Source organism: Pinus tabuliformis, chromosome X (genome assembly GCF_031772625.1).
Source record: "Pinus tabuliformis cultivar Carrire ecotype Pingquan chromosome X, CPIR1, whole genome shotgun sequence".
In the NCBI taxonomy this organism is placed as follows: Eukaryota; Viridiplantae; Streptophyta; class Pinopsida; order Pinales; family Pinaceae; genus Pinus; species Pinus tabuliformis.
Genome location: NC_142308.1, coordinates 1,324,508,706 through 1,324,531,517, shown reverse-complemented (window position 1 = coordinate 1,324,531,517; position 22,812 = coordinate 1,324,508,706). Strand labels below are relative to the sequence as shown.

The 22,812-nt window shown below is 38.6% G+C and overlaps 1 protein-coding gene across 4 annotated transcripts in view; it reads left to right on the top strand.

Annotated features, from left to right (window-relative positions):
- Positions 1-22,812, top strand: part of LOC149144964 (putative cyclic nucleotide-gated ion channel 20, chloroplastic) — a 550,668-nt gene that overhangs the window by 196,295 nt on the left and 331,561 nt on the right. For all 4 annotated transcript variants that reach the window (XM_089450166.1, XM_089450165.1, XM_089450163.1 and 1 more), the window contains exon 6: positions 14,633-14,770. In XM_089450166.1, coding sequence (XP_089306292.1) covers positions 14,633-14,770 — 138 coding nt within the window. The remainder of the gene's footprint in view (positions 1-14,632; positions 14,771-22,812) is intronic.

The window sequence follows — 22,812 nt, the reverse complement described above, 5'->3', positions numbered from 1 at the left end:
CGCTAGAATTTCTCAGTTTCCAGTATTTTATTTTCCGCAATATTTTTATGGTGAAAATTGCGCTGTGATTTTATTCGTTATTTGCCGTAGCAGATAAACTACATAATCAATTTTTGAGTTAGAATAATAATTTCCAGTAGCTGCAATGGATTTACAATTTCATAATGGGAAATTACTTATTGTTTAAGGCTAAAGTATAGCTATTTGCTTTTGTATTAAAAGCATTTTAATTTTTTTTGGTATTGTTTACAAGTTCTCATTCCATGACCCTCGAGTGTAATTAACTCTTCTGGTTAAGTCCCTGGCCATAGAACCTATTACTATGATTCAGCCTTGTTACTGTCCGAATTAGCAGTCTTACAAAGGTCTAGCAAGATGCTAGGGAAACACCACACAGGACAAGTGTTTACTATCACCTTGGCATGAGTCCCCACTCTTTAGGTTAATTGCTAAAAATCCATGGGAGGCTTTCCTACACAACACAAATCCTCCACCATAAAATACCGTTGGGTGGTGTGGTATAGGAGTTAGTTTGAACAATTTCTCATCTAAAAATGTTTTACTACTACAAAGACAATGTAGACCAACAACCAAAACACTTAATTACTTAAAGGATAAACCCTTGAACAAGCGCAAAATTGAGTGTGAACAACCCTTACCAATCTTAGGATGAATAACCTTAATGCTATTGTTTTTTTTAGATGGGGAACTAACAACTTCCCCAGATATATGCAATAGCCCGCAAGCCACATATATTAGAAACTCATAATTCAACCTAGGACCGAGATTTCTGGAGACCACTAGAAACTAGAGTCGGGATCTCAGACTCCAATGGGATGCCTATCCTTTCAACCTTACTATGACGGACCATGTCGCAGGAGACTTGAACCTAGGTGGATGGAATGACAAACCACCATCTTTAATATTCCTAATAGGAAATATTCAGTGATAAACAAAGCAAATCAAAGACATGCAACCATAAACAAACACACATACAGGAAATATCTGTTTACACCCAAAATAATCTCCAAAAGCTGAGCCATTTTATTATTGATGTAGAATGGAGTACAAATGAGTGGGAATAAATGAACTTGGGCTTGGTACAACAAGCAAGGAAAAACCCAGGTTGAGATAGTGAAGCCCAACTGTTGAATGTACTCCTCTCCAAAGATTGCGCTAACCCAAAAAATGCTCACAACTGTTGCTGTAGGTGAACTGCTCTTTCTGCCCTCATTTCAGCTCCAAAAATTCTGCAAATTTAGCCATGAGCTCCCCCATGATAACTCCTACAAAACCCAGAAAGCTTGTGGTGCAGTTCTGACTTGCCTAGCAAGCCCTAAAAAGTGTGAATTCCTTGGCTACATGGCTCTATGCCCCCACCCGATGCTATTGTTGAAAATGTGTTGGAAACTCCTCTCTAACAATTGGAAATTTTACAAGTGATTAGCCTTTGCTGTTAGGCAAATTTCCCCACTGAAATTGATGGCCTATCTAGCCTCCCAACTCCCAAGGAATTAACTATCCCTAGCCCTACGTAGGCCACAAAGATGCTCAATAACGCTCTCCGAAATCCCTCCAATTCAGGCTTGTTGATTTGGGGTAGCATCAGATGTGCTCTAGCCGTGAAAATTGGTGGAGAGGCTAAGGCACATGAGATCTCCAATTCCCAGAAAGGGTTTGGGCAAATTCTAAACAGTTTGGGAGATATTTAAATAATTAATATTTTTAATGGAGTCCCTAAGTCTAAACTTAGAGAAAATAAAATACTAATGTGAATTAATATAAAACTGTGTTAGAATAGTCCAAAAGTCATGGATCAAGCCAGACCTAATCTTAGCTGTTGATTAGGGACTTAATCTCGGCCGTTGATTTGTCAATAAGAAAAATATAAGAGGAGGCTTGAGGGTCACTTGGAGAACACATTGAGGGAGACCAGTCAGTTCAATTTTTGGAGCGGGGTTGGCTGAGAAATTGAACCAGTGGTCTGGTGAGCAGTCAGGTGGCAGCAAGTACAGAGCAAAGAGGCGGGATCAACCATTGGAGATCAGCACTGAGGCAGAAAAGGCAGACGCAGGGCTTTCCATGTAGACGCAGAGGCAACAGATGACTGCATAGTCACTAGCTGGGCATGCGTGGGTGACGTAGAGAGGTCCAGGGCTGACACAGTCAAGCAAGGAATGACGCAAAGTGTTTGAGAGCCATGCAAAGGTCAGCCGCGTTGACACTGGGATTGGGAGAAATGCTGGAGAATTATTTCTCTCTGTGGGTAAGCCAGTTTGGCACCCTGTTGTACTAAAGAATTGCTGAATAATAAAATCATCCCTTGCTGCACCGATTTTCCCACATTGGGTTTTTTTCGAGGACTGTTGTGCAAAATATTTGTGTCAATGTGTTAATGCTTGGGCATATGTTTGCTTCTGTATTACAGTGTGATATCTGCAACAGTATTTATTTTAATGTTTATTGAAGTAATTTCATAAATAACTTATTGTGGAATAAGTAGGAAAATAAATCAGTTGCTGCAGTGATAGAATTTTCACATGGTATCAGAGCGAGTAATTAGAGAAAGAAAGGGAAAACCAGATATGGGTTGAGACCACGATGCAGAGGCATCCACGTTAGGGGACTCACACAGATTTTCAGAAGATTGCACAAGAGAAAGAGATTTCGATTTCTCTATGTTGGCTTCCAGGCTGAAAGAAGAAGTGGCGTGTATGACTAATGCTGCATCATCAGAAGTATGGTATATAGACAGTGGAGCTTAGTGGCATATGACGGGAATCAGGGAATGTTTCTCAGAATATCGAGAAGAGAAGATGAACTTTTAGATCACCATGGGGAACAAGGCAAAGTGTACTCTAGTAGGGAAGGGTACCATAGTTTTTCAAACAAAATTGGGAGAATGGTTCCATGCTACAAATGTGCTGCATGTACCAAGATTGGGGATGAACTTACTTTCCGTGTTGCAACTACAAGGCAAGGGCTATGACGTCTACTTCATCAAGGAGAAGGTATACGTCAAACACCCAAGCTGGAAAAAGAATGTGCAGATCGGGATCAAAAGTAATCGGTTGTATAGATTGCAACTAGAATCACCAATGGCACTAATAGCAAGTCATGGAGACAAGGACTTGAATGAACTATGGCACAGAAGAATGGGTCACTTGCACCATGGAGCTTTGAGAATTCTCAGGAGCACTGTAACAGGAGTTCTGGATGTAAGTACGAAACGAGATGATGTATGCAGAGGATGTGCTCTAGGAAAGTATGCCAAGGCAGCATTTCCTAGGAGCAAACATAGGGCCAAGAGTGTACTAGGATTAATACAATCTGATATCTGCGGACCTATGTCCGTCAAAGCTCTCAGTGGTGCCGAGCATTTCCTTACCTTCATTGATGACCACTCAAGGAAAACTTGGATTTTATTTTATTTATTTTATTTTTTATTTATTTATTTATTTTTCTAAAAACCAAGGATGAGGTTTTTTGTTGATTCAAGGAGTTAAAAGCTCTGGTGGAGAATCTGATTAGGAAGAAAATAAAAGTTTTGCGCTCAGATAATGGTGGAGAATATGTCGATAAGGACTTCACTGATTTTTGCGCTAAGGAGGGCATTAGAAGAGAGTGGACAACTCCATATAATCCAGATCAAAATGGGGTAGCAGAAAGAAAGAATATGACTATTGTAGAAGCAGCTAGGGCCATGATGTATGCTTAGGATATGCCAAAATTCTTGTGGGCAAAGCATGCAATACAACAGTCTATGTTTAGAACAGGACTCCTCATCGGGCACTGAGAAATATTACTCCAGAAAAAGTCTTCACAGGGAAGACACCTGAAGTCAGTCATTTCAGGATATTTAGGAGTTTAACATATTTCCGTATACCCGAAGAAAAGAGGAAGAAGCTGGATCAGACTGCAGAAAAGGGATATCTGGTAGGATATAGCAAGAACGCTAAGGCATACATAATCTATCTTCCAGGGAGCAGGAAGGTAGTAGTACGACGAGATGTAAAGTTCATGGAGGACAGGGCTTTCAGAAGATCTCTCAAGATGCCTTTCGAGGAGCTGTTGGTTGAGCCTCTTCAACCAACAGAAGTAAAGAATTCTTCCTCAGGACAGGAAGATTCTCAGGATGAGGAGGAGGAGCGAATAGAAGCACCTGCTGGCAGAGGAAGAACTAGCAGGGAACTTCGTCAAATTCTGCGAGATGCAGAGGACTTCATCAGTGTGCCAAGAAACAATAAGAGGGAGCGAAAACAACCAGATAGATATCAGGCATTAGTAGCTCAGGATGGAGAGCTTGCCAGTTTCAAGGAGGCAGCTCAACATTAGGTTTGGCTAGATGCGATGGTAGAGGAATACAACTCCATAATGGTAAACAATGTCTGGGAGGTGGTGCCAAGGCCTCAAGATAGATCAGTGGTAGGTTCAAGATGGATCTACAAGATCAAATACGTTGCAGACGACAGTGTTGAGAAATACAAGGCCAGGTTTGTGGCTAAGGGGTATGCTCAAAAAGAAGGGATTGACTATGAGGAGACCTTCGCCTCGGTAGCCAGGTATACATCTATTAGGACCGTGATATCTCTTGTAGCCTAGATGGGATGGGAGATCCATTAGATGGATGTTAAAACAACATTTCTGAACGGGGTAATAGAAAAGGAGGTATACACTGAACAACCAGAGGGCTTTGAAACTCATGAGAAGAAGTCTCATGTATGTAGATTGAAGAAAGCCTTGTATGGGTTGAAACAAGCACTAAGAGCATGGTATGGTCGAATAGATGGCTACTTGCAGAAGATGGGGTTTGTCAAGAGTGACGTGGATCCGAATCTCTACTATCTGGTTGTAGAGAATGAGCTACTAATCTTAGTATGGTATGTGGATAATCTCTTTCTAACAGGATCATCTAGACTCATTGGGGTCTGTGAGAAGAATCTAGCCACATAATTCGATATGAAGGATTTGGGACGAATGCACTACTTCCTAGGGTTGGAAGTTTGGTAGCAGAAGGGTGAAATCTTCCTTGGGCAAGGGAGGTATGCTACAAAAATCCTGAAAAAGTTTGGGATGGAGGATTGTAGACCTATGGCTATGCCAATGATCACAAACTGGAAGAAGATTGATGCATCAGAAGACAAGGATGTTGATCTCACTCTATATAGGTAGCTCATAGGGTCCCTGATGTATTTGGTCAATACCAGGACGGACATTTGCTACGCTGTCAATACCCTCAGTCAGTTCATGGTGGAACCGAAGAGGGCGCACTGGGCAGCAGCCAAACATGTTGTCAGGTATTTACAGGGAACAATCGATTATGGACTCTTGTACACTAGGAGCAAGGATATCAGATTGAGTGGATTTACTGATGCAGATTGGGCAGGAAGTTCAGTGGATTGGAAAAGTACCTCTGGGTACTGTTTCAACATTGGATCAGGAATGACCTCCTGGTGCAATGGGAAATAGAAGTCTGTGGCTCTGAGCTCATCTGAGACAGAATATATGGTGGCAAGCACAGTTTCGTGTGAGGCCATATGGATTAGAAAACTGCTTGTGAACCTATTTAGAAGGAATATGGAGGCGACCAGGATCATGTGCGATAATCAGAGTTGCATCAAGCTCTCTGAGAATCCAATGTTTCATGATAGGTCGAAACATATTGATATCCGGTGTCACTTTTTCAGGGACTGTGTCCAATGAGGAGTTGTACAGTTGAGCTACACTCCTACAGGAGAACAAGTGGCGGACATCCTCACCAAGGTCCTTGGAAGGACAAAGTTTGACTACTTTAGGGAAAAGATGGGGATGGTAAAGAACCCGTTTCAGTAGCAGAAATGGGAGTGATAACAAGAAGGATGCAAAGGGAATTGCCGTGCGGATGTAGTGTTGGGAGAAAGGACCAACAACAACATAGATGCAGAGGGAGTTGTCGTACAGATGCAGCAGTGGCAGTAGCAGAGCCATGGGCAGTAGTACAGGATGCAGCAATGCAGAGGATGTTGGGCAGGGAGGCATAGCATCAACACAGGGACCGATGCTGGATGATCAGGGTGATACCCAGTGAGGAGTATTACTAGAGCACAATCCTCGCTAAGATGGAGTGTTGATTTGGGGTAGCATCGGATGTGCTATAGCCATGAAAATTGGTGGAGAGGCTAAGGCACATGAGATCTCCAATATCCAGAAAGGGTTTGGGCAGATTCTAAACAGTTTGGGAGATATTAAAATAATTAATATTCTTAATGGAGTCCCTAAGTCTAAACTTAGGGAAAATAAAATATTAATGTGAATTAATATAAAATTGTGTTAGAATAGTCCAAAAGTCATGGATCAAGCCCGATCTAATCTTAGTTGTTGATTAGGGACTTAATCTCGGCCGTTGATTTGTCAACGAGAAAAGTATAAGAGGAGGTTTGAGGGTCACTTGGAGAACACAATAAGGGAGACCAGTCAATTCAATTTCTGGAGCAAGGTTGGCTGAGAAATTGAACCAGTGGTTTGGTGAGCAGTCAGGAGGTAGCAAGTACGGAGCAGAGCGGCGGGATCAACCACTTGAGATCAGCGCTGAGGCAGGAAAGCCAGACGCAGGTTTTTTAGTCAGACGCAGATGCAGCAGAAGACTGCGTAGTCACTAGTTGGGCCTGCGTGGGTGACGCAGAGAGGCCTAGAGCTGACACAGTCAAGTAAGGGTTGACGTAGAGGGTTTGAGAGCCACGCAGAGGTCAACCAGGCTGATGCTTGGATTGGGAGATGTGTTGGAGAATTATTTCTCTCTGTGGGTAAGCCAGTTTGGCACCCTGTTGTACTGAAGAATTGCTGAATAATAAAATCCTCCCTTGCTGGACCGGTTTTCCCACATTGGGTTTTTCCGGGAACTGTTGTCCAAAATATCTATGTCAATGTGTTAATGGTTGTGCATATGTTTATTTCTGTATTACGGTGTGATATCTGCAGTAGTATTTATTTTAATGTTTATTGAAGTAATTTCATAAATAACTTATTGTGGAATAAGTAGGAAAATAAATCAGTCGCTGCAGTGATAGAATTTTCACAAGGCCTGCAAACTACCACCAATCTCCGGTGAAATTCCCACAAGAAAACTCCTCAAATTCCCGGAACAAATCTTTCCTTGCAAACCCTTCTTGCAAGGAGTGCGAAATTCCTTCTTGTGCCCAAAATGCTTAGAAAATGGGACGAAAACCCTAGCAATTAGCCCTTGATCAGCCCTACAATGGTAGAATATGACTCCCCCTTGAGTGGCACTCAAAAGTCCATAGAAGAAGGAGGTGATATTCCCACCTGAAAATCTTGTGTGCTAAACAACACAAGTAGACTTGGCTAAGCAGCACAAGCGTACAAGAGTTCAATTCTCAATTTCTCAAAAAGTCCCAAAATGAGGTCTTCTCCTATTTATCCTTGAGCCTCTCGTCACCCTATGTGGGCTCCACAACTCGTCCCCCTTTCTTCTCTCTCTCCTCACAAGTGCGAATTTCTCTAAGAGGTGTGAATTCCCTCCTAGAGTGGCCCCCACATCCCGCCTACTTTTGATTTGCCTCTTTTTTCCTAAGTTCAAACCTCCCTTTTTGCACAAATGTCAAGTGGAGTCTCCCAACCCACTTTTCCTAATGGAGTCTCCCAACCCACTTTTCCTAAGTCAAATACGCCAAAATATCAAAATTGGGAAAAAATGTAGTACTTAGCAAAAATTTGCTGAGTAGGAATATCACAATCCTCCCCGCCTAGATGTTATTTGTCCTCAAGCAACTGTAGTGACGGATGTTGAACTACTTGTTTTCCTTCCCAAGTGGTATGCTCATCAAGTAGGTCCGTCCACTTCACCAAAAACTCCTAGATGGTCTTGTCCCTGAGCTTTCTCTCCCTCACCTCCAAAATAGCCTCTGACACCAACACCAAATGCCCATCATCATCCAAAAGTGTTAACTTCGTGGTAGTTGTCATTTGTTGCCCCAAAGCCTTTTCTGGGCATGAGACATGGAATACGTTGTGCACCTTACTACTTTGTGGGAGTTCCAACTCATATGTGACCTCTCCAACTCGTCTAGTCACCCTGTATGGCCCATAGAAGTGTGGCTTGAGCTTCTTAGCTCCCTTCCGCTTCAACGTGGATTACCTGTGTTGTTGGAGCATTAGAAAAACCAAGTCCCCAACCTCAAAGTGTCTCTCGATCCTGTGCTTGTCTACATACATTTTCTGCTGGTTCTGGGTGGTTTGTAAATTATCCTTGAGATCTCCAAGGACATCGTCGCTTTTGTATCCAATCCTTTGCCCCTGAGGCCCTGCTGCCTCTAAACACCATATCAGCAAAAGTCACAGCATCATAACCATATAAATCACAGAATGAGGACATACCTATCGACATGTGGTATGATGTGTTATAGAAATACACTTTGAGATGCAACCACGTCACACATGCTCGCTACTACCCGGTCACAAAGGTGCGCAGGGACCCCTCTAACCATTTGTTCACAATCTCAGTGTGGCCATCGATTTTTGGGTGATAGCTGGTACTGGGTGTGAGCTCGGTCCCCACTAATCGAAACAACTCCTGCCAAAATCGCCCCATGAATTTGTTGTATCTGTCGCTAACTATGGTCTTGGGAAGATCATGTAGCCTAAACACGTTCCTGAAAAGCAACTCGGCCACCTGAGAAGCTGATGGCTGTTGTGGAATGGCAAAGAAATGGGCGAACTTGGTTAGCCTATCGACCAACACATAGATGCAATCCCGCCCTTGGATGTGCAAAAATCTAGTAGACATTAAAGTCATTAGTTGGAGCAATTCACATAGATAATGCAGGGAAGCATAGCACAGGGTCATTACAGGGAAATGCTGCTTCGGTAGAAAAACAAGGAGTTTTGGATTTCTTACCCTGCAAAAGCATTATGAAAAGCAGTGTGTTGGTGGAAAAGAGAATAGTTTTGGATTTGTCACTAGATGAAACCAGTGCGAATGATGTAATAATGCATACTACATATGCCCTAGATGAGGCTGCGACAACAGTGCATTTGCAAAGATTGCCATTGTATGCCTATTATATATATATATATATAGACACTAGAGGTACAATGAAAAGGTACGAAGGATCTAGCAAATTGGACTCTTTAGAGGTCATGGCAGGGTCCAAATACCACAATAATACCTATGAGCTAGTGAATTTGTAGAACAAATATTAAAACTAGTACAATTAGCCATAAGTGATATTGTGGAAAAATAAGAAGCAAGAAAAGGTCATAAAGCTACATATTTTCTGTTGTGAACAAAAGCATTGGAACTCGATACAAGACATGGGCTTCAGGACAGAGAAAGGAAATTTATGTGCAATGCTTATCACTTTGGCATGACATTTTGCACTAGCTTTTCAAGGAATGATTGTTGGGACAACATTCAAACCTAATTTAGCAGTCCTTATAATTGATGAATACAACCTGAGCACAGGTTCCATGAGCATAAATACAACCTATAGGGCCGAGGTATTGAAAGAGTACTACCATTTAAACATAAAGCAATGTATGGTGTATTATTGTTAGAGGAAATGTTGAGTACAAGATATGTTCCCCAAATGTTGTTGCATACCATGCTTTGATCTAGGTATTTCAAACAATATATATATAAAAGAGCACAACAAACAACATTATTGTTAAAAGGAATGAATTGAGGTCTATCTTTGCTAATGACTATCCGCATGATGCATTTTGTTACCAAGTAAGATAATAACCCAGCTAGTTGTTATTGGAACAAAAACATACAGATCAATGAATGTTTGAGACATAAGGAATCATATCGGTCGAACCATTACGTATACTGGAACTCAGGGTTCGACAGCTCAGGAATCGTCTGGTAGACCAAGTTAAGGTCCAGTGGGACAAGTATAGTCCTGGATCGGCTACTTGGGAAGATACAAAAATCATATGTCAAAAATATCCTAACTTTTGTCAATTTTGAAGAACTTTAAACCATGTTTTATATATATTTACTTTACTTTAAATCAGAAACTCAGTACCATTCTGGAATAATCATATATAAATGTGAATTTTTGTGACATGTTATCTGTTTTATTTCACTAGTACATGGATACTAAGACGGAATATGTTATTGATCTTACTGAATTATAGTTATCAGAGTAAAGCCTAAATATTTGAGTAATTTTGCTTTTGATGAGAATTAAGATATTATAATATTGTTTTATTTATGCATATCAATATAATTGATGAGATAGAAATCAAAGAATGATTACATTTTAATATGAAAGCTAATGACATGAATAGAATATGGCAAAGTATGTTATACTGTAATTTACATGTATGAATTATACATAAGCTATTTGTTTTTAAATATGTTAAATGCACATTTTATAAATGCATGGACAAGTGTTTATGATTGCAGATAATATCCGTTACCAAAATGACCACGTGATGACAGAAACTTCAGAACACTTAAGGCTCAAAGAGATTCCATGATAGGGTATTGACCCTGATTCTATTGGGAGGGGTGGAGGTGTTGCCCACCGTTTGTCCTCCGAACCTTGGAGTCATGGGAGGACTGTGTGAGTCACGCTCCCTTAGACGTGTGATGATGACTGCCGGATGCCTACTAGGGATCAGGTTGGTATAGCCGACACTATCATTCTTGGAGTCTATGAATGGTTAGGTCAGTATAGTTGACGCCATGGCATACTCCAGTAGAGGACGGATAGGATGGGAGTGGAAGAGATTAGGAAGGATAGGATGATTTTGTGATAGCCTGGGGAACCTGATGAAGTAAAACATGATCATTAAAGTTATAAACCTAAAAGTATTCAAAACACCAATTTTATAGTGCCCTCACATTAAGTAAAAATTTAACCTCGATACAAAATCTGAACAAGAATGTACTAATCGCTATTATAAGTATTGATATACGATAAAAATTCTAACTTCGGGACTAAGTTTTCTGAAGGAGGGGTGTATGTAATGACCCATCATTAATATAGAGAACACAAGAATATTAGCATGCATACGATGCATGCACCGCAATAGTAACTATATTCTAAATTAACTAAAAATATTAAATGTCTTGACACTCCTTCAAATAAAAAAGTCGCATTCACCCATCAGCACACATATTACTTAATGCATCATGATTAATGAGAAATTACCAATGATATTAAGTTAAGAAGTATAAAGTAAAAGGGTTATAAAAGAAATAGATGTAAAAATTAAGTGAATTCTTAAAAAAGGTTATATAATTATCTATCCCAGAATTTTAATAAAGTATATTAATAAATTATTAAAAGGATAAATTAAACCAAAATAAAGTTCCTATGTATGAACTTAGGACATTTTAATTAAACAAATAAAATCTTTAATCAAGACAAAAACACACATGTCAATATATCTTTAAAAGAAAGATAAGACTCACGTTACATTCAAGAGGTGTCGCTGAGAAAGGAAGCAGTGGGCTCGTTGGTGGAGAGAGCGACCACCGCCAAGGAACAATACATAAGGAGAGGCCGAAGCTGAAGACGAGGGAGGAGAAACAGGAGGAAAATTTGTACACAGAGTTTATCATCAAGAACAATTGAGCCTTGCTTGTTCTGAAGTTTCTGGGCACGGGGGAATAGTTTGCATCAATTGAGAAGCATATTGGACTGAGTATCTAGGTTGTACTTGGTTTGGCTGGGTGGTTTCGGTCTTTTGGTAACGGGAGTGAACTAGAGAAGTTTTGAAGCATATTCATCTGCAACAGATCAGGTAAGTACTTCTCATCGAATCAATCAATTAGATATACGAAGTTTTGCATAAATTTAGAACAGGTTCATAAGGTTTCATACTCTGTTCAGGATAGATGGCTCTTTAAAACTCCTTTACAATCTTTACAGTTTCAGTCAATCTTTACAGTTTCAGTAATGGCTCTTTAAATTAGTTCGGTTCTTACACCAAGACCCACGGGTACTCACGTGTCTTATACGGGTGGTGCTTCACTGGGTGTGTTTACAAACACACACAATTCGTGGAGGTTAAAAAACTTACTAGGATGAAATCATTTGCAAAAATCAGAGGTTTACCTAGGTGTTGTTACATAATTAAATGGTCATACTAGTGTCATTTATAATAAAACTTGCAAAAATTGGGTTTACAATGGTATAATCATGTTAGCTAATGGCTTTGATCTTTAAAAAATTCTCTTGACTTCCTCGTTCATTTCTTTCTCAGAATGTTGACCAAATTGTGGATAACAAGCCTCTCGCGTCCTACTGCTCGTGATGAGAGAATCAAGGGACAAAGACCAAATCCTCTGTGACTGTAAGCAATATGGAAGAGAAATATGTGTGTGAGATCCCTATGGGTATAAGCAAGAGATGTTCATTTGTCTCCTCATCGATCTTGGGTAAGCTACACCCAATGGTATGCTTGATGTTCCTATCAGGAGGTCTCCCTAGAGGCAATGCTCAAAGATCCCATTGTACATCATACACTACTGCATGTAAGCACGTATCCCTACACTCCTCTACACAATGTTGTACTGTGCACCACTGGATACCATTGCCTGTTTCCGTACCATGCAATATCATCTGTTATCCCGCATGTGCCAATGTATCTGCCACTCTACTAGTGAACCCACTATGATGTGAGTCACATCTACATTGTCTTAGTAAACCCGAGCCAAATAGCTCCTCAAATGCTAGTGGGAATGTCACTATTGCGTTGATCCTTGGTGGTTCTCGTGCCCCATACATCAAAGGAAGAGCATCATCTCCATACAATGCCCTGCCTAGCGACACATTGATGCCATCCCATCCGAATAACTCCTTCCAGGGCATGCTGGCCACCATGCAACCTTAGTGAGTGAAAACATAGTTTCCTTCCTTAAACAACGCCACTTCTACATTAATTTGTTTGTGGAGCTCCCTATAGAGTCCCTTCCCATCATAAAACATGTAATATCTTGTTAACCAAATTAGGAATATTATAGGGCACATCATTTTGGCTGCTTATAGTCCCTTATCCTTTATTATAACTGCCCTCTAAAGTTGCACACATGACTCTATTGTCCAATGGATACATCACTGGTTTCTTTTTCATCCATCACTGCCTAACCACAAATTCCATGTTTCCTTTGTCTTGTGTTACTAAGCTTTCTTTACTCTCACTCGATAGTACATGAACTAAGCTCAGAAACTCATAGTGAAGCCTCCCTTGGCTAAGATTCCATTTTCTTTAGTTTAAAGTGTAGAGAAAGTTGGTGAAGTGATAATGCCCAACCTCAGTTACACAAATCTGCACCCAAGTGCTTGGGACTTTACATTTTTGTGGGTGACATATTTTGGAGTATGAGAGCCAAATTATGTTATATGATGAGATTGGATGTTCTATATAATATAATTTCATTTATATTTTGCACTGTATGATTTCTTATATGCATGGTATGTTGCATGGAGGAGGGGCAGTGTTTCTTATCCTGAAGTGTTCTTGCCTGTATTATCATTTTGTTGTTTCACATTCTGTTTTTTGTTTTTTGTTGCTGATGACATAAATCTTGAACATTTGATCATTTTATATATATTTTCATATTCTATTGAATGTAATATCTGCAGTAGATGGCATGGGCATATATATACGTTTCAAGAATTCATTGATATTGTCCTACCAAGGTTCCTAGCAATTTTCATAGTAGGTCCTGAGGCTCTCGTAATATGGTATACACATAAGGTCAGAGAAAGGTCCAGAATCTTTCCTCACAGTTAAGTTCCTTTACATCCTGTGAGGCTTCCTAAGGTTTAGCTGGCTATATGGTCTACAGACACTGTTTGATATTAATCCTTGCAGTTATTTGCACAGGAAATCTAGTCTATCATTGATGTTGCATCGATATTTTCTAATAGCATTTTTGGCTGTCAATATCAACAGTTATCAACTATGTGAACATTTGTGATTTAAGTTCTGACATCTTGGAAATTACTTCCCTAGTTTCCATTCAAAACTAGAAGTAGCTCTCTTTGCATGATAAAATATTTCTATCTATAGTATTCATTTCAAAATGAACCGTTATTTTTTCATTGCTGTGTTCACACTGGGTATTTGATATGCATAGTGAAAGAGAATTTTTTGCCCATGTGAACTCTTATAGAATCATAATGATATCAACAAGATTCTATAGTTTTCAAATTTGATTTATAGTCGGTGGATACCTTAATCCACAAAAGGACCATAGGCCATCACATGTTGGCCTACTTACCAGATCAATATCAGTGGTGATGATTTCTTATTTTCTCCATCCATACTGGTGATGTTGCAATCTATAGGGTTAAGAAATCCGTTGCTTGCATTGGTCTTGAAGAACTGTTAGCAAGTATGCTTGATTTTATATTTCAAACTTGAACACGATGTTTTTACTGTCAGCATATGTTCCATATAAGTTAATAGCCTTTTACTGGTAATTTATGTTTTTATAATTGTAGAAGAGTATCTTAGGTTCTTTTATTAATCTCAAACAGACCATTGGTAAACTTCATATTTTTATAAAAATCATGCTGTTGCAACAAACTTTAAACATTGTTTCTTGCAGTAAAATCTTTTGAATTCAATTTCACATGACTTTGTGCCTTTCTTTAATACTATATTTTTACAGTTTAGGTTGGCTTATGTGGTGGCTGGTTCATGTACTGTTGGAGCTGGAGAGTTAGTGGAGGACCCAAAACGAATAGCTCGTCATTATCTTCGAGGCTGGTTCATTTTTGATCTTTTTGCTTTTTTTCCTGCACCTCAAGTAAGTTCTATATATACTGTTGCTCTAGAATATGATATCTTATGCAGCTCAGATTTAGATATCAGACCTTCATGTGTTGTTTTTCTAAATCATGTTTGTTCTTTTATATTGTTTGAATTGACCATGTCCTGGGACAATTTGATATTTCTCTTAGAATCTACCTTGTTCTTGGTAACACAAATTTTTTGAATGCAATTTTTGAAAATGAAATAGTGTTCAACATAAGTTGCAGTTATAACTTCAATTGGAAGAATAAAATTAGCTTACAAGTGTTGCATGGGATACAAGTAATTTGCTTGAAAGTAAAGTTTGTTTCAAATAGACAATGACAATAAATTGCTCCAATATTCAAGATAACAATGTAGCATAAAAATGAAGCATGTATTCAAGTGTTCATAAAACAATTTACCAAGGTAAATGGAAATAAATCAAAGTTTGTTAAGAATATAAAATGCTTGCATGTGAAGGATGAATTGCCCAAAGTGTAAGCTCAAATGAAATTGTAACAAACTTTAACTTAATGAAATGTGATAGTGAGGTTGTGTTAATTCCCAATTAAAACATGCATGTAAGTGAATGAAGTATGAAAACTTAAACCATGCAAATGTCAATCCACCCAAGAGAAGCCTCCCTCTAAATGGGGAGATAGGATACCATGGGAGAAATCCCAAGCTCCCACAAGTAAGTTAGATCTTTCATTAATATCACAATGAGAAGATGGCCCTTCAAAGTTCTCATGTATACTTCAAGTAGAGTCCTCACAATAATTGCTTGAAACTTGGACGCTAGACCTCATTTCTTGAGAAAGTAATGACAAGATTTCACAAAACTTATGCAAGGGAAACAAGGTGAAAGTTTCCTCCAAATGCCCACAGCTTAGAGAGGAAAATGGGCATCCCTCTAGTGAACTCAACTTTGGCCAAAATAAGCCTCAAAAGGGCTCGTGGCATCTTTGGAAATCGAACCTTCAACACTAGCCAAAAGTCCTGCAAACACTCGAGTGAGTAGTTTTCGAAAGCTTCTCCTTGCTGCCCAATGCTCAAGCCAATAGGCTGCAAAAAACACAAAAAATACTAATTGTCAATGTAAAATTAGGAAAAAGAAACCAAAACTAAACTTAGAATTTAATTTACAAATTTCTAGCTCAAGTAATGGCAGTGAACCCCCATACTTGCCTAGGTCTAGAAATGACTCTTGAATAGGAGATATAACTTTGAAAGAACTAGAATCAAAGAAGTATTTTGAATTTTAAATGGATGATCAAGTAGCTATAGACTAAGAAAAATCCCTTTTGCTCTTTGTTGGATGGACAAATTGGAGTGAAAAAAATGGTTGAGTTGATCTAATTGAGATTTTTCCCTCTCACAGATGGATTCCTGCACACAATACAAAAGTTCTTTCCTACAGAATTGAACATGTATTAGTTTGCATAATATTAGAGCAATATAATGAATAAGATAAACCAAACATTCCTCCCAAAATGAATTGGCAATTTTATCCTTAGAATACTACTCTAAATCAATAATATGTGCAAGATAGCTTGCACACATCAATCCAAGCAAGATGACAAGCATAAACTAATATTAATTTAACATGGGAAATAATTTAAACACAATAGCAGTAGTATGAAAGGACATCACCTCATAATGCCAAGAGAACACCAACCAGATAGCCCCAAAGTCTTGATTGTATTAATAAAGTATGCAAGTACAAAATGACAGAGTTTCCTCAAACCCAATAGCTTATTACATGATACAATATGAGAGCCCATGTCTCTATTATATAGAGAGTTGGGAGAAAATCCCAATGAAGAATGACAATGAAAAATGGCATTGGAGCTAATCACAATGTAGAAGTGATTAAACAAGTGGCATGAGGTGACAATCCCAAAGATAAATTCGAATTTGTTGAATGGAGCTCCAATGGCAAGTGTAAAAATCGAATTTTGGAAAGTGGACATCATTTTCTTCTTCCCTTATGTTTCAAATTCAAATTTTATGATAGAATGACAATTGTATATGGGTGGTAACCCATATGGGGACAATTTCGCACAAAAATCTCCACCAAATATTCTCCCAAATCCTCCTAAATGTGCATTAACTTCACAAATTCGAATTTCTAAGTAAGTAGCTTTTTTCTTTAATGCCAAAAATTCGATTTTATTTGAGCACGTCTTTTCCTTGATTTTAGGAGTCCACATCACCTTGGGACTTACTTTAAATCCCCATATTTTTCCACCTCATTTCCACAACATTTAGCATGTGTGGATATTTATATTTCTCCATTTATTTAATTTATTGCTTAATTAATTGTCAAATTTTCCACTAAACTATGGAAAAATGGGGTTTGAGGGTTCAAAACACATTTTTAACTCGTCAAAGTGTGTTATAGTAGAAAGTTGAGGGTGAAAGGTGCAAATTTCATTACTCATACCCCATACAAATTCTCCAGACATCACTTATTACATTACAAGTATAATTTTATTAGCAATTTCTGCAGTTGCGGAAAATCTAAAAAATAAGAAAATAACTACCTAGACCTAACCAAATTCCATGAAATTTTTTGTGTGATCTAGTATGATAATATACATCGACTTTAACACTAAGATGTGTTAGGGGCTCAATCTTCAAACTGTCACCCGGGCTTTGGGGTAAAATGTGAGTGAAAAACCCATAAAATTATCTGCCTCTGAAAAAGAAGGGATATTGATGTTTTGGTTTAGCATTTCCTTTCTTTTACATTTCCACGTTAATTACTAATTTTTGGGTTTTGGCAAGATATGTTTCACATGTTTTAATTTATAAAGAGTATTATCTCAAAAATATTTTGCATCTTACATATCTTGTGCTAACAATTTTTGTTTACATTTTAGGGTTACTGCACTTTCTCTTTTGAGAGCATTGCATTTTACTTTGAGAAAATATATCTTTAAATTGTTGAGCAAATTTCTTATAAGGCACTGGTTTTATGGTTTTTGTCATATTAATGATTGACATTGTTATTTTAAGTTTCACACTTCATATTTGCTCATAAATCCTTAAAAGTAATCCATTTTCTGCAAGAATTTCTGCTTGAAGCTTGCTTCTTGTAGATTTCTTGCTAATCTTGGACAGGAGCCTCTCTCTGGTATCCATTTTCTTTTTTAGGGTCAAGTGAGCATGACATCATGAATGATTTATTCGTCTCTTTTGATTTTACTAACATTTTAGGCTATCCGAATTTCATTCCGGATGAAGCCATTGAGGCTATTGAAGAGTTGCCTAGTTTTTTAGGTAACAATGCCATTAGTATTGAAACTCACCTTAGGAATTTCCACCTTTGTGTGAGCAAATGGTGCCATAATATTAACTATGAGCATGTTAAAATGAGACTTTTCATCTTTTCATTAGATGGAAATGCAATGGATTGGTTTATAGAATTACCTGCTAACAGTTTTGATTCTCTAGAATCAGTCACCGATGCCTTTGAAGAAAAATATGGAAATGAAAGAAAAATCAAAGCGAAAGCAAATGAGAATGATAAGGATCTTATCAAGGGGTTGACTCAAGTGATTAAGGATATTCAACTGAACCAAGTTCAACTCATTAAGGCCATGGAGGTAAATCATGCACAAGCAATAAAGTCCATGGAAGTCAATCATTCTAATCAGATGACCTCTATTCAAAATAGGTTGCTTGTCATGGAAGAAAAACAAGTACAATTAATCAACACCATGGATATAAGTGTTATGAAGGCTAACCAGATCACTTTTCAAAATAGGCTAGAGGAAATGGAAAGATTATAGGTACAAAAATTTCAGTTTAGGAAAAGAACAAATAAACAAATCATAAACCTCCCAATCCACTAAAACAATCTTCATATGGGGATGCAGGCTAGATACAAAGTGATAGTGTGCAAGAACCTGGAATCTGCATCAACCGACAAAAGACATATATCAACAGTATCTATTCAAAATATCATCAAATGAAATAAAGTACAGAAACGAAGAAATGAAAATTTATTCTAAGAGCATAAATGACAATTTATTCATGAAATAAAACTAATTAAACAAAAATGACAAGGGATAAGCTTAGAAATATGATACAAAAAGATGCCCCATAGCATCAGATGTTCTCAATGAAGTTCATGCTGAGAACTTGCTTACTCTCTGGCAGAGCCATGGGCTGCTTTTCTGATGTTCCCTGTCCAATTCTAAACATTTGAGGACTTTGATCAATCCCAACACTGTGTTGTACATGGCCATCAGATTTACCAAATCCTTTCCGCTTTTTTCTTTTCTTCTTAATAGATTGTGATGTTGATGTTGAGGTGATCAAAGTAGACCTTTCTATCCGATTTTGAAGATGCTCTGATGGAAAATTCGAAGTATCCAAGACTTCTTTGACTTGCCTTTTTCCATTATGCTTATGATCTGACATGGGTGATGGATCAATCTCATAGGCATAAACCTAATTCCCCTCCATTTCCTTGCTATCCAAGTCTCCATCAATCAACCATTTTTCAATGGAGTAAATGACCTCCTCATAATGAGATGAAGATTGCCTCAGTGGATCGGGAGGTTTATGATTTGTTTCTTTGTTCTTTTCCTATTCTTCATCTGACCTAAGCTGGAATTTTTGTACTTATGATATTTCCATTTTCTCCAGCCTATTCTGAAAAGTGACCTGATTAGCCTTCATAACAATTATTTCCTTGGCATAATTTGTTTCCATGGTGTTGATCAATTGCACTTGTTTTTCTTCCATGGTGAGCAACCTATTTTGAAGAGTGGCCATTTGATTAGAATGATTAACTTCCAGGGCCTTTATTTCTTGTGCAAGATTTACCTCCATAGTCTTAATGAGTTGAACTTGGTTGAGTTGCTATCCTTAATCATTTGAATCAACTCCTTGATGAGATCCTTATCATTCTCATCAACTTTCACTTTGATCTTTCTTTCATCTCCATATTTTCTTCAAAGACATCAATGATTGATTCTAGAGAATCAAAATTGTTAGCAGGTAAGTTTATGAACCAATCCATAGCATCGTCATCTAATGAAAAGATGAAAAGTCTCATTTTAACATCCTCATGGTTAATATCATGGCACCATTTTCTCACACAAAGGTGGAAATTTCTAAGGTGAGTTTCAGTACTGATGGCATTGTTACCTAGAAAACTATGCAACTCTTCAATAGCCTTAATGGCTTCATCCAGAATGAAATTCGGATAGCCTGAAATGTTAGTAAAATCAAAAGGGGTGAACAAATCATATTAAAACCAATGTGGAAAAAGTCGAAGTCGGGATTAATTCGGCAAGGGTCCAAAAGTTGAAAAACTCGGCAAAGTCGAGAGTTTTTCGAAAAAGTCGGCAAAAAGTCGGCAAAATTAAAAAAATACAAAAATATTCATTTTTTAAAAAATCCGGACTTTTTCAATAAAATCCGGACTTTTTCAATAAAATCCCGATTTTTTCAATAAAATCCCGATTTTTTCAAAGAAAAAAAAATCATTAAAGAAACTACCACGATTTTTTGGAAAAAGTCCCGATTTAATCCCGACTTTTTCGATTTAATCCCGATTTTTTCGTTTCTTAAAAAGTCGGCAAAAAATCGGCCGATTTAATCCTTTTCTTGAAAAAATCGCGTTTTGGGGAATAAATCCCGATTTTATCGGGACTTTTTCCACACTGATTGATCCAACATCTTGAGTCAGCAGTACGAGTTCAAGCTTATCATCTGGGTATGCCAAAAGCTGCAAAAGGGGGAAAGCAAGTTACTAGGAAACCTTATGCTATTGGGGCTAGCTTAGTTAAACTATTAGTTGAGCGAGAATTAATTACTCTTGACACCACATTTAACTATACGGAGACTGGTAAGGGCCAAAAAGGATGCTTTGCCATGTGTAACTTTGATCTCACTATTCTTCCAATAAAATTCAATCTGCCCATGGTTTGCGAGCCATTGCTTTGGAAATCAAAGGTAGCTAACCCATTAACATTAGAAGACATTGAAGGTGGGTACTTAAGTGGACTCACAGGAGCCATTTATAATCGATTTCGTGTCTTTACTTCTAAGAGCACAACCCATTTCTATATTAAATTGCATTATCCACAGCAGATGTGCGATGTATTAAATACAATGCAGTCACAGCGATTTAAAATAAATAGTCATGTATTGAATTTTATTCGGAGCAATCGTGAGACCTTAGAAGAAGCGGGTCTTCTTATGAGGAGAGATCTAGCGAAGGTTAATCTACAAGAGGCTTCTAATCTATTGAGATATACCTATTATAACAATTTCGAGGGTATTAAGGAAGTTAGAAGCTTTGATAGTCTTATGATTGAATTCGTAAAGCGGGTGCAGCGAGCTCGCTATGAGGGGTTTGTATTGAGTCTTGCTCATGCTTACGATGGCTATCGATTTCATTTTCCTGCTTTCATGGACTTCCGCGGTAGAATCTACCGTGCCGGTGTATTGCATTTTCACGAGAGAGATATAGCTCGAAGTTTGGTGGTATTTGCATCAGAAGAGGAGGCTTCTCTCAGAACGCTAGTATCCAGTGCTTCAGAAGAGGAGAATTTAAAACAACCTGTTGGAATTTCTAAGTTTAACCCATTAAAAATTCTTCTTGTACTATCTGGTTTATTTCTTCCTATTTGTTTAATTACTTAACAAGTTATATACCATGTAAATACTAAAAATAAACACAAGTACAATATCAACATCTACAGACCATCAACTGAAAGAAAACAAGCACACAAGTGACACCGTTATTTTTGGACCAATGTCCCCGGAAAAACCCAATGCGGGAAAACCGATGTAGCTATTCATAGGGTTTTATTATTATGCAGTCTTCAGAATACAACTAGGGTGCTAGAAATGGCTCATCCAACAGAGAATTCCCTCGGCAGTAGTACCTCTCTTCGGAGACGGATATTCCGGCTAATTAATCACTAGATGAACAATCCCACAGCAACAATTGCAACTCTGACTGCTCTGTGTCACTTTGATAGGCACTGTGTCACCCTACCCTGCTCACCAGCACCCGGTCTACCCCAAGAAATCCTTCAAGTGATGCCTCTTGGCCCTGCGCCAGCCCTGCTAGCCTTTGCGTCAGCTTTTGGAGCTTCTGCGTTAGCCCCTAGACCCTCTGCGTCTCCCAGGTTGGCCTCTCCTGGCTCTGCGCAGCTCCTGGCTGCCTCTGCGTAGCACCCAGTTGCCTCTCCGTCAACCTCTTTGGGCTCTGCGCTCTCTCTGGTACCAACTCTGCCTCTCTGCTATGTATTCACTGCCCCTCGCTGCTGATCACTGATTCTATCTCTCTTAGCAAACCCCGCTCTAGAGAATAGAATTGTTGATCACTCTAGTGTGTTCTCCATCTGACCCTCAAGCTTCCTCTTATACTTTTCTCGTTGGTCCATCAACAACAGAGATTAAATCTCTAATCAACGACTAAGATTAGATTTGGCTTGATCCATGACTTTTGGAACCTTCTAACCCAGTTTTATATTAATACCCATTAATATTTTATTTTTCTTAAGTTTAGACTAAGGAACTCCATTAAAAATATTAATTATTTTAATATCTCCCAAACCAATTAGAATCTGCCCAAACCATTTCTGGGTCTTGGAGATCTCATGTGCTTTAGCCTCGCCACCAATTTTCATGGCTAGATCACATCCGATGCTACCCCAAATCAACACTCCCTCTTAGCGAGGATTGTGGTCTAGTAATACTCCTCACTAAGCATTACTTTGATTATCCGGCACCGATCCTTGTGTTGATGCTAGGCCTACTCGCCCAACATCCTCTGCACTCCTGCATCCTTTACTACTGCCTGTGGCCCTACCACTGCCACTGCTACATCCGTGCTGCTGTTGGTCCATCCTCCCAGCACTGCATCTGCACTACATCCCCTGTCATCATGCTGCATCGTGCTACTGCACTGCAACTTAGTTGTTGAGAAGTAAGTAACTGATCCACCCAACTCTGACATCCCTGTCAGGCTAGAGACACTGCTGATGCTGAAGCTCTCTCTGCCGCTAACTAGTGCTCCCTCTA